At 40.4% G+C, this 12,883-nt stretch overlaps 1 protein-coding gene across 2 annotated transcripts in view; it reads left to right on the plus strand.

Annotated features, from left to right (window-relative positions):
- LOC103478277 (zinc finger protein 236) overlaps positions 1 to 12,081 on the plus strand; it is a 56,107-nt gene extending 44,026 nt beyond the window's left edge. For both annotated transcript variants that reach the window (XM_008431998.3, XM_008432000.3), the window contains exons 28-32: positions 324 to 452; positions 688 to 882; positions 2,344 to 2,473; positions 5,196 to 5,369; positions 11,177 to 12,081. In XM_008431998.3, coding sequence (XP_008430220.2) covers positions 324 to 452; positions 688 to 882; positions 2,344 to 2,473; positions 5,196 to 5,369; positions 11,177 to 11,289 — 741 coding nt within the window. In that variant the 3' untranslated portion in view covers positions 11,290 to 12,081. The remainder of the gene's footprint in view (positions 1 to 323; positions 453 to 687; positions 883 to 2,343; positions 2,474 to 5,195; positions 5,370 to 11,176) is intronic.
- Positions 12,082 to 12,883: the final 802 nt, after the last annotated feature.

Below are 12,883 nucleotides of genomic sequence, written 5' to 3' on the forward strand. Positions count from 1 at the left end.
AACTGAGACTTTATAACCTCCAACCGGTGAAGAAATGCTCAACCTTGTTAGGGGCTTTTATTAGTGCTTAGCGCTGTTAGTGGAGCTGCCATTGCCAATCGTCAGCTGGTAGGGTCTGACTCATTGGCCGAAGTATGATACCCAATCCAGAAATTCCATCACTATCAGACCTGATTGTGATTTCTTATTGAATTTATCCCGTATCTAATTGTTAGTGATTTAAAAATCTAAGCAAGATTCAACCATTTCTAGGAAGACATGTTTTTTTTTTTTTTTTTTTTTTTTTATCAAATCCTTCACAAGACTATCTTTTCCACATTTAGGGTCAGACGTTTCCTGCTGTGCTAAATGAGACTGGCATACCAGGACAATCGGCCAGTTCAAGCCAGCAGGTCTTACTGGTCAGCCACCATTCCCAATCCACGAATGGGGCATCTGACAATGGATATTTTGTAAGTATTGTTGTCCTGCGCAGAATATGAGGGAAAACCTAAATGCATTCAGTTTCATTAAATTGGATAACACTTGCCTGAATTTAAGGAATTTAGCTCCAAACTGTAGAAAATCACAACATGAGTGTCATCAACAAAACCTTCAGCGACGATTAGATGGGAGCGGATCGTTTTGGAGGATTTCCCAATGCAGTGATGAAATGTAAACTCTTAACACACTCTGTTATGAATCCAGAATCCTGCTGACGGGGGGAAAGGTGGGAAAGACTCCCAGTTGGACATGGAAAGCAGGAACCAGTGTTATTACTGCAACCAGCTGTGCGAGAACGCCAACGCGCTGCGGCGGCACTGCAAACAGGCTCACGGCAAGGACCGCTGCCACGTCTGCGGCGTCTGCAAAAAGGCTTTCAAGCGAGCTACACACCTCAAGGTCAGAACTGTGACGCACAATTGGCTGCTTACAGTCAAGTGTGTCTTTTATTGAACGGTGACGATAACGCCAAGATGCGGAAGGGAGTGTTGAAGAATTGTTCCGACGCTGAAGATGACAAAACATTGAGGACCAGTGGCATTTTATTTCCTCTGCGGTGTGAAGCGCTGAAGGACATGTGAGGGTGGAAGGAGGAGGACGCAGCTTAAAGTTCAAGCTCTTTCCCTCCCACGTGTCACTTCTGCTACGGAAAGGCCACAGAGCAACAGGGTTTTTTATTTTATTTTTGCCTTTTGAAAATGCGCTCCATCAATTGGAGCTGCACTGATTTTTCACTCTGACTAATGGAGCTGGGATTAGGTGAATGTCAGTCAGTGACTAAGCCCTTTTCCTCCTCTGCTCCCCTGGTTCCTCATTAGCCTCCATCTAAAACTTGGATGTATACTTGGATGGTGGGAAGGATATAACGGCGCTGCTGTTATTTGTCATGCTGTAGGAGATCAATTCCTTTTTGATTTAGGGAAAATTGAAAACAAGTTTATTTTTTATTTTTTACCTTGGTCATTTTCTGCGCGGCAGGCGGCGGAAGATGGATTTTGGGAATATCAGGGGCCTGAAAAATGAGTAGAGCATATTAAACCATTTCTCTGATAGATCATATCAGGCACTCAAATATCCCAAAGGCACAGATTCCAAGATATTGAATTTCTTTGGATGTAGCGTAAGGTCTTTTGGAAATGGCTTCATTTTTCGGAGATCTTTTCTGCAAGATTGATGACGCTTCTGTCCCAGTGTGACAATTTTTTTTACAGTCCTCATATACCAGCAGTAACAGCTAGCTCAATTTCACATTATGTTAGCTCAACTTCATGATATTTTGCTGCAGGGAGTCATTCCATTCTTCCCAATTTTAAATTCTGGATGTGGTCCCTGATAAATCTCTCTTTTTGGGGCGAGGAATGAATAAAGTTCAGTCCCAAAACACAATTTTTCTTCATTTTGTTCCAAACACCGCTTTTTAGCTCTATTTCTAGCTTAAAGACATAAGAGTCATAATAAGCAATTACAATTTCAGTGTACAATTTCTATTCTGATGATTAATAGTTTTTGCTTAGAGATACATCAGAATCCATTTTATTTATGGTTTGAGGTCCTAAGTGGTTTTTATTTACATTTTATTTTTCATTTTATTTATTTTTGGACATTTAAAATATCTCTCAGTTCAAGGGTTATGTTTTGTTCACAAAATTAGAGTTCATTCATTATAATGTTTGAGAGTCTTGCATTATACTGCCTCTATCAATATACTACTTGAAAATGATCTTAAAACAATTAAACGCAATAATTACTGGGACAGTTTAGATTTGCTATCATGATGCGCGTATAGAGACGCTTTAATTTTGACAGTTTAAACACAGTGTTGCAGGTACATGTATTATATATTCATAATTTGGTCTGCAGGAGCATGAGCGTGTGCACCAGCCGGGCCCTTCACCCAGCTCCCAGAAGCCCAGAGTCTTCAACTGTACGTCTTGTGCGAAGGCGTTCGCAAAGCGCAGCCAGCTGGAGAGACACAACCGAACACACACAGGTGGGAGGAAGCTGAAGGTTATTTTCATTATGTAGGTCTTTAAAATTCACTGTATTGCCAAATGTATTTAAGCAGGGACCAGTGTACGAATTAAGTAAGGAGTGTGAAAAATCTGGACTGGTCTTCAGAGTTCAGCCTTATGGAACACCTTATAAGGTTGTGACTCGAGCTTTGTGGTCCAACATCAGTGTCTGACCTTAAAAATGCACTTCTAGAAAAATGCTCATAAAGCTCCTGTATCTTTCCAGAAGAGTTCAGGCTCTTATGAGTACAACATCATATTCACCTACATTTATTAAGAATGTGTGTGATAAAAAGACATTCATTGTTGGGGAGGTGGGGGGCAGTCAAAAGATATCCAGTCCAGAAAACTATTCAGGCAAAAGATTGAAGTTTATAAACTTGAGCTTTTCTGCAAAACAGAACGGCCAATTAAAGTTTGGTTCAACTTCACAAAATGGGGGGAAAATTACTTATTTGAAATAATTTAAATCAGTTGTTTGGTGTAAGAGATGTAGCAAAGGAAACAATCTGGCTATGGTTTCATTTTTAGTTGCTCTGCTTGCAGTGTATTTATTGTGCCTCTAAAAAAATATTTCAAACTTTCAATGCTGCCTTGTTGTTTAGGCAGCAAGTTAATTAGCGTGTGATTTACGTATTTCAAATTAAAGATTAAGTGTCTGTAGTAACAATTTGCTGCAGCAGCAGCTTTTGAAGTGACATTACTGTCCCGCTTATCAAAAGCTTAACGATTTATTAGCTAAATAGCCTATTTAATGAGCATTTCCACCTTTTCAATGGGGCTTATTGAATTCGAGGTAAGGACACAGTTTGTTTGAATGAATCCAGGATTTAATGACAGGCGTTTTAAAGTGATTACTTTTTAAATTATTATTATTATTATTTGTTCCGGAAATTTTTTTGATGAAGCTCTAATTCCCGTGCTTTACATAGCAAAAATCTTAATTACGTTTTGGTCTCTAACAAAATCCCAAACACCCTCGGTTCAGTCTGCGCGTATTCTCACCAGGCAGATCCTGAGGCAGCGTTTTGTTCAGTTTCAATCATGCTCAAGATAAATCATTTCTAGCCACGCCGAACCTGATGTAAGAAACTGAGAGGTAAATATGTAATTACAAATCTGAAGAAGACCTTCACCTTGTTGTCTGAGGGTGCTTGAAAAGAGAGTGTGACTCAGGTGACCCTGGCTAATCATCTCATTTATTCTGTAGTTAATTTGTATAAGAAAAACTGACCTGAGCCATTTTGACACATATAATAGAATACAAAAGTGCTTTAATTTGTGGGTGGATGGTGACTGGGAGTTCAGACACTTATTAGCAGTGAAGTAAATATATTTAATAGTAACTGATAATAATGTTCCCATCATCTTTTTCTTTTGTACATGATTGAAAACTTGCCAACTGGCTTTTAAATTAATGTCACAGGCGAATTATTCAAGCTCATGTGAAATAAGACAGTTTGTGTCGTTACTTTCTAAGGCAGAGCAGCTAACTGGTTGAATTAGGAGCTGCTGGATAAATTGGAAAAGTGCAGTGGTGGTCAGGGCTAACTAAAAACTTTGCTCTAATCCTAAAGCACTAATTGTAAAGATTGTATCCGCTAACACTAAAGTGCTACACCAACAAGGTATTTGGCGCAAGCTAACGCTAAAGAGGTAACTTGAATTCAAATTATATCCGCACTTGAGCACTAAATTAATTTTGACATTATTTACATGTCCTAGAATGCCATTTACGTATTTACGTCTTGTCTTCTACTGTCCGTGTTTTATTTTGGTACTGTAGTTTCTTGTTTGAAACAAGGTAAAAAAATAAAATAAAATAAAAAACAACCAAGTAAATAAGCACTTTAGAAATTATCCTGAAAAACATATTGAAGAGAAGCTAAGTTTGCTAAATGTTTTCAAGGTTAGCAAAAGCGCTAAGCAAATTAGCTATTAGCGGACTAGCAGAGCTAATGTTTTGAGGGGAAGATTAGCCATAATGCGCTCACCATTGAAAAAGTGAAATAAAATTTCACATATTTCCAAACTCGGTCAGTAATCATTGACACATAAGTTGTGACTGTGTGTAAATAATCTTGCCTTTCAATTTCAGTTTGCTAAACTAAAACCCCCTTTTTTTGCCCCCAGTTACAAAAAATTGATGCCAGACTGAAAAAAATCATATTTTCATAAAAATACATAGAAGGAATTGGCTGTTGATGGGAAAAAAACAAACAAAAGAAAAACGTTGAAACATTGCGAATCAACACTATTTTGATGTTTAAGGAATCTTAAAAGTGGAGCGGCGTGACAATCTTTATAAGAGAGACATCTGTGGGGAAGGAACTGCTGTCTCATTAAGGCTTAATGCCGATGGCAAACATCTCAGTGACTTATTGTTGACTTAATTATCCACTGAGATGGAGATCAGATTTACAAGTAAAGCACTTCTCAACAGCCTGCCACTTTTCAAAGTTTAGAAACAAGTTTTGCAACTAGAACATTATGAGAAGTTGGAATGAAAAGCGCTGACTGACATCTCAAACCGTAGTGTAAAATTGTTTCTGTCTCTGTCACATATTCAATATTTTCACGGCCGGCGATTTAAACGCAGCGACTTAATTGGACCCACTTGCAAATCCCCGTTAAAAACATGTTTGATCATCTCTGACGACGACGATGCGTATTGATCCGGTGTCTGCGTGTCCGTTGCAGGCGAGCGGCCCTTTAAGTGCAGCCAGTGCGACAAGGCCTTCAACCAGAAGAGCGCTCTGCAGGTCCACATGGTCAAACACACGGGAAAGAAGCCCTTTAAGTGCGAGGTGTGCAGCATCAGCTTCACGCAGAAGAGCAACATGAAACACCACATGAAGAGATCCCACGGATACGGTGAGCGGCCGAACGAGCGACGGTGAAAGGAAACGCAAACACTGTCCTTTTGTTTTTTCTCTTTGTCTACTCGGGTCCGGTGTTTTTCGGGGCGCTTTTTCATCTGCCGCAAAGTTTGTATCTGTTTGTTTGTCCTGTGGCCAAACAGTTCTCTAATATTCATCCCTGTTTACGCTGGAAACCAGACGGATCTTTTGAGCCCTTTTAGATGATAGAGTGGAGAAAAAAAAGTGCACTCTGCGAACCACCGCCTCCTCTTAGAAGCGATTTCAATGGCGTTTATCAAGAGGCTTCTATAAATCACAGAGCCGGGATGTTCTGCTGACAGACATTTTCACCCACTGCTCACTGCTCCTCTTCTGCCAAGACATGACTTTTTGTTTTTTTACCTTCTCCTGACAGCGTAACAATTAAGATTAAGGCTGCGGGTGACCTTCTGTTAACCCGCATACGCATAATTATTGATCTCATTTGAGCAATCGGCCTTGGCGTCTAGCAGGCGCTTATTGAAGATGACTGGTGGCGCAGAGCAGCGCGGAGAGATATACGTTCTGTTTTTAAAGTAGCTTGACAAAGTGCTTCGCTCAGGGTCGCCGGACGGAGTACGGTGCGGACGATTCAAAATGTCAAGTTAGAGCTGCAGTTGTTTAAAGTGACAGATAATAAGGGGCCAGACTCCTCAAGGATTAGAAGATGCTGTTTTCAATTTCCCCAGGTTTTTTCCACGGGCGTGGATGTCACTCACACAGAGGACATGCAGGGGGGTAAATAACGTTGCCTTGAGGAAACTAACTCATTAAACCTTTAATGCATGAATTATAGTCTTCCTCCGTGTTTTTAATCTATTTTTTTTAGGCATGGAAGGAAAGTAGGAGCGTTTCACAGGGTGATGCAGGACGGCACACGCTTGCCACTTGAAATGTTGGCGATAAACAATTTAGTAATATCAAAGTTGGGTAAAAACCATATAAAAACGTTTGAGCATTTTCTAAAAACGTTCACTTTTAAAGATTTAAAGACAAGACATTTCATAAAAACATGCCACTTTTTGTTGGAGAAAATAGTTGTGTAACTTCAACGCAAATGTAGTACGGTGTATCCAGAGGGTTTGTTAAATAATCAGCCATTAAGAAAATGAGTCGTACATCGACCCATCGAAATTAAACTGTCAGACTCAAAGCAGGCAGAGGTCAGAAGTAAAGCAGCCAAAGGAATTAAGAAAATAAAAGTCCATTACTGGACCGTTTTGGTTGATTAATAATTCACCCTTTTTGTACATGGAGACATAAATCTGTTAGTTATTGTTTGGCTACAGAAAGTTAGCGTGATCCGTACAGCATGCTACCTCCCTGTGAGCCCGTCTGCTATGCAGCAGCCCACATTTTTTCCAACGTCAAACTTTTTATCCTCCTTCTGAAGCAGTGCTGTCATCCAAAATGAAACTTTCGCGAAAACATTTTTGAGCCTGACAGTGAGCTGACGGCTCATATTTGTCACTTTATGTAAAAGGTCACGTTGCTGTCGTCCCGCTAAATCCTTAACCCACCTGGATTGGCAGGTCAGATGTCATTCCTCTATTAAATTGCTGCCTCTGAACACAAAATAACTCTTGTCAGGCTGAACACTCAGGAGTTTTCCAGATGGATGGAGGAGGATGTGACACCAGGCACACAGTGAGTTAAATACACAGGAATAAATGCAGAGATGATGACTTTAGAATTTTGTGATAATTTGCACATATTGTTTATGTTAGTTAGGGTAACCAAATCTTGCATTTTTTTAAAAAAAGTATTAAAAAGAAACATTTGTAACCAGACGTTTGCATGCACCTCATAAAAAAAGACATAACTCAAAACTTTTACCGTTTAGTCAGTTTGAATCGATGAAATATTTTCAATTTGCTAAATTTTAGAATGAGAGAAAGATTTGACTTTGAGAAATTTAATTACTTTCTAAAAATTCAGGAGTTTGCTCTGTTTTGGTGCGACCTGTACGTTATCAAGTGATAATGCCCTGAAGTTACAGCAATAATTGGCAAACCTTCTGCTTTTTCCCCCCTTGTCATTTCACTTTGTGTTTAAAATGTTCCACACATTCTCTCCACTGATCCATTTCAAAGCCCTTAAGTACCTTGAGTTGTGTCCTTCTTGCTGAGATTTTCACATTTCTCACTCGAAGCTTCTCCCACCTTAACTCTGCTAGACGTCGACAGATCTTTCTCAGATCTCTCTGGCTGGCTTCTCTCTGCACCGACTTCCATCACTTTTACTTGAGCAAGTTGTTATTTCATTGGAAAGGAGATTGTTCACAACAATACAAAATATTGTTTCTTTGAGATTTTTCACCAGATTAATTGACAAAATAATTCTAGATATGATACAAATAAAAAGATAGACATAAAAGGATAACTGCAATAATACAAAACACAGCATCTAAAGAGCAGTTTAGCATTTTAGCGGATGCTACTGTCCTGCTAGCCTAAATGCAATAGTCGAGAAAGTTCATGGAAGAGATGTTGCTGCTCCTGCAGCAACACTGAAACAGATCCTGGACAGAAAATGGAGACAAAAGCCACAATTCAACAACAAAAGCCACAATGCAACCCCAAAATGCTAAGACACAATGCAAAAACAAAAACTTGCAACGCAGCAACAAAAAGCCAGATTGTCTTGGTTGGCCCTAATTGGTGATATCCCATCAACAACACAGTTTATAGTGAAGTCTGTTACTGAGTGAAGACGGCCCAAAGTTAGCTTTCAGACTGCAAACAAACAACACCTTCAGAAGCTAACAGGAAGACTGAAGTCATTCTTGGCATGCTTAAAATGACTTCAGCCCTTCTCAATGGGAAAATCTACATTGGCATCACAGCAATAAAAAGCTGCTTGCATGTTTCCTCTCGTATTTTGGATTATCTATCTTTGAGCCACCACTCCACTCTGCAGATTCTCTATCAGATTCTCCTCAGAGACGCTGGCTGGGCCTCTCCAAAATGTCAAAATAACTTCCAGTTGGAAGAGCCGTGTTCCCTGTGTGGGGTTGTGGGTAATTTAGGGCTTAACAAAACCAGCTCGTTGATTGCAATCTTTTGTTTTCGTGTCGTCCTTTAATCATGGTCCATCTTGTTCAGTCATTTTGTTGAAAGAGCCGCAGACGGAGGAGCTTTGTCGCTGCTGATGTTTCACCTTGATTCCCATGGATCTCTTTCTTTGGCTCTTTTAGATTCCTGTTCGGATTTAAGGTGCCATATGTCTGATGAAGCAACTCAGCCCGCTAACGCACCTTACTCTTCTCTCAGTTTCCCAGAGGGAGTGGTGGCTTTCTTTTTTCAAAGGCCTTTTCTTTTTTCCTTTGTTTTTGTTTTGCTGTGAAGCGAAGCCGATGTGACTTCACTCGGAACTTTCATTTTGTTCCTTCTGTGCAAAGCGTGGCGTATGGCTCACAGATTGCAACACCTCAGCCCGTCTCCGTCTGTGGTGGTTTCTCCTGGTATTACTTCCATGAAGCATTTTCACTCTTGTTGAAACTTTTTTCCTACGACTACCTTTGGTGTTTGCTTTGTTTTCCTTGGACAGCTTTCCGGGTTGCCTGAACACTTAATGAAACTAGAACAATTGGCATTTCCTGTGAAAATGCAGTGCGAATGCTGTGAGCTGAACTTTATTTTTATTTTTTTTGGTAAAATCTGCAGAAGCATTTTGAAGCATCTACTTGCCTTTTCTGTTTATGCCCCGATATAGTCCATCAACGACAAACATGACAGGTTACAAATGAAAGTTATTTTGAACTTTGACTTCTGTCAAACTACTTTTATTCCCCGATAAGTTGATGAATTTGTACTTTAAAGTAAAATTTTCGGATTTAAAACAATAAAAAAAAGCTAAAGCACAGAGGCAGCTAAAATCCAAAATATCTTTAGCTAAGTTTTTTTTTTTTTTTTTTAAGAAAACGACTTCTTTTTAACTACACTATCACAGGAGGAACAATAAAGACATTGTTTCTCCACGTGTTTCGTTGGGATTAAAGCAAAAATGCTTTGGCTTTAGCTGAGCCGTGGATGGATGCATTTAGAGCAAAATCCCTGTTGAATCATTTTCTTGTTAAAAAAAACAAAAAACAAAACATGAGTTCGCTGTAGTTGTTTTCCGAGGCTTGGAGCATCCAGCACCCCACTGCTTTCAGTAACGGCTCTCCGGGAGTTGCTGCAGAAATACAGTTCAGAACTTTCCATGCTGGGCTCTCTGAGGTTGTTCTCTGTAGAATCTGGATTGTCTTGTGTTCCGGTTAGAAAACTGAAGGGTTCTTACTAAAAGACAATCAATTTTGACCGTTTTATTTCATACAGAATCAGCTTCATGCGCAGTAAAAATACCGATGTTCATTTAACTCCAACAGCTAGTGCACATTCACACTAGTCATTTTAAAAAGCTGTGTGGTGTGAAAACAACACCAACACTTTGTATTTAACACTACACCTAAGATTTTATCACTGGCATTTTTACCGCGTAGAATCAAGATTATGTGCACAAAAACTTAATTTGACTGTGGTTTCATGCGTCTACAGGACTGCGTAGAACACAGTAAAGCAAATGTAAAACATTTGATTCAGCTCTGCTGGGCGCACACACACACACACACACACACACGCGTTTCAAGGCTGTGTGCAGCAGGGACAGGAAGGTGCATAAGCACATCATGTACACTGATCGAAATCATAGAGGCATAAGTGTTTGTCGTCTGCAAAGGGAATTAACCTGCAAGTGCTTCAAATTCCCAACGCTCGCTCTATCTCACTGCATGTTGAAAGAGATGATTTTGTTTGCGCTCAGGTTAAACTAGCCGAGCGTGAGAGCCGATTGTACATAGGGTGTCCAAATTGAAGGAGCCGTTTCAACGGTTTGAGCAAATCGACAAAAAGGTTGTTGTTTGGACAGCGATAAGTACGTCGGAAGCATAGTTTTCAATCTATGCTGTAGTTTCAATGTAGTTTAGCTTCCTTTTGTATTAAAGCAGGAAAAGAAAATCAAGCAAAACGACTAGATTTTTCTTTCTTTTTTTAAATTGGACATTCATTGACGTGGTTGAACAAAGCAGCCAAGAAAACCTTGGAAAGGCTTTGAAAAACCAGGAAATGCCTTTCTGTGCCACAGGACTCTTTCGTAATCATGCATCTGTCTTTTCCTCATAACTCGTGTTTTTCTGTTTGTTCCTGTTATTCTCTCTCTCGTGCTCCAGAAACATTGCCAAATTGTCGGTTTTGACAAAGAGACAACAAAAGCGACTCCCGCTGTGAGGCTCAATCCAGAGTGTGGCCCCCGCATTATCACAGAGCGCCGTCTGAACCTCTCCACCCCGAGCCAAACTGTCGGCTTATCCTAAATTGATTTTAAGTCGAACGGTTCCCGCCGTATTTACATCTTACAAATGAGACTGTTTCGCATCCATCAACTGGTTGGAATGGTTTGCTCTGCGCACATTGTGTTTTCATAGGGAGAATAAGCTTTAAAAAAAAAAAAGGAGGAAGAATGTGAAATATTAAAACAAACGTTTCAGCAAGGAGAGGAAGATTGCTTTTTGACAGATGGTCTCATTTGCATGACAGCCTCGACCAAATCGCTTTCAGACTGAGAGCTGCCGGCGCTCCTCTGCCGATGAGTGTTAACCGGCTTCTCTTCTGCTTTACAGAACTCTTTTTTTGTTTTTTTGTTTTCCCCTAGGGAACTATTTACTGGAACTGTCATGCAAATGTGCTCTGATTTTTTTTCTTCTTCTTCTTCCTCTTCCTCCGCCTCCTCCTCCTCTTCCAGCCGCTACAGGTCAACTACAAGACGTGTCCCTCGGCCAGGACGAGCCGGCGCCTCAGCTGGACCTGGAAGTGGTTCCGGAACCCACCGGAGACTGGCACAACGTGTTCCCCTGACTGCGCCCGCAGAGTTTCGCAGCGAGAGTTTGCCGAACGTCTAATTGGGGAGAGGACAAAAAAAAGAAAGCTTTCTGACTTTATAAATAAGTTCGAAGGGAGGCTTCGTCCGCCGCCTTGCTGCTTTGTCATAATTAGCGGTGAAGTGAAGGGAGCGCGCGCCTCTCCCGCATCGCAGGAAGAGCTTAGTGACTTTTATCTGTTTGGCTGCTCTCTGATTATCATCGGCCTCCGGAGAGGCGTGGCTCAATCAGCCAGAGCTTCCCAGAGAGAGATGGGCGCTCGGCAGCCCGACCGTCGACAAGAACGACGGTCGCACAGAGAAACGGAGTCTGTTACATACCGACGTAACAGAGAGACGGGAGGCAAGCCACATTCGCCGTCACGGCCGACCGGTTACCACCGATTTATGAAATATTTGTCACTTTTTTTGACATGTTTATACTGTAAATACCACGCCTGGAAGTGATGTCATTTTCAGCCCGTTCGACGAGGGAGGCCGACCTCTCGGCGATGTCATGATTTGAGTTTGCTGCTGTGTCGTTTGGATCGACATCGGCAGCTCGTTTACTGTAGTTACAGCAGCGTTGTAAATACTGCAGCTAGAAGGCGTATATTTTCTGAAAAACACTGGGAAAAAACGGATTGTTTGCATAAATGTAATTTTAGCACATTGTTATCAAGTAAAGCCAAGATGGTACTCCTTTGTTTTTTTTTTTGTTTTTTTTTGTAGTTTTATTTTCTATTGGTGACTTAAAAAAAACAAACAAATTAAAGAACATTTTCTATAAATTTAACTTGTTCTTTTTGCAGTAAAGGAAAGAAAAATGTGGCAAGATTTCAAACAAGAACACAAGCCAGCTCCATAATGATTGTGCTGAGTCATTACAAACCAAAGTGAAACCCAGCCGTTAGCTCAGTCCAGCTCTGTATAAATGCAGCTGTTCAGTAAACCATGGTGGTGGCAAAGAATATTAGAGAACAAGCAGCAGCACAAAGACTGAGCGTAGCAGATAAGACAGGGAGAAAGTTTAAAGCAGGGTTGGGTCATAAAACAATAAAATTCATGTATCTAACATTGAGGCCTTAAAATGTCTTAATTTTAAGCAAGTTGCCCTTAAACAGGTTAATCACAAGTCTCAAATTTCTATTTAATCTCATATATTCTATGTATTTTTTTGTATGTCCCATGACAATAATCACAGGAACTTTACTATTTAGGGTAATGAAGTTATCTTTGGAGTTATCCCTGCTAACATACCTTTGTTAGCTAGCTAGCTAGCTTTTTTGGATGAAGTTTGTACACTTCTGTGCAATGTAGGTCTTTTATATCATTCGTGATGGTCTTAAAAAGGTCTTAAAATTGAGTTGGTGAAACATGTAGAAACTCTGTACCGGGACACGGCCGACCACCGTAACCTGCAGGCCGGGTAAGTAAAGCATGGATCAAAGAAGAAGCCAACTATGGAGCAGCAGCTGTGGAAATCCACACATCAGGTGGGGAAAACTATTGGTTGGCCTTTTTTTTTAATAGGGTCAGATTTGTGATCCTTCTGTGTGAGTGGCACAAAGAAAACATTGCTGAAAAAAATCA

The sequence above is a fragment of the Poecilia reticulata genome, chromosome 16 (genome assembly GCF_904066995.2).
Source record: "Poecilia reticulata chromosome 16, P_reticulata-male-v2, whole genome shotgun sequence".
In the NCBI taxonomy this organism is placed as follows: domain Eukaryota; kingdom Metazoa; phylum Chordata; class Actinopteri; order Cyprinodontiformes; family Poeciliidae; genus Poecilia; species Poecilia reticulata.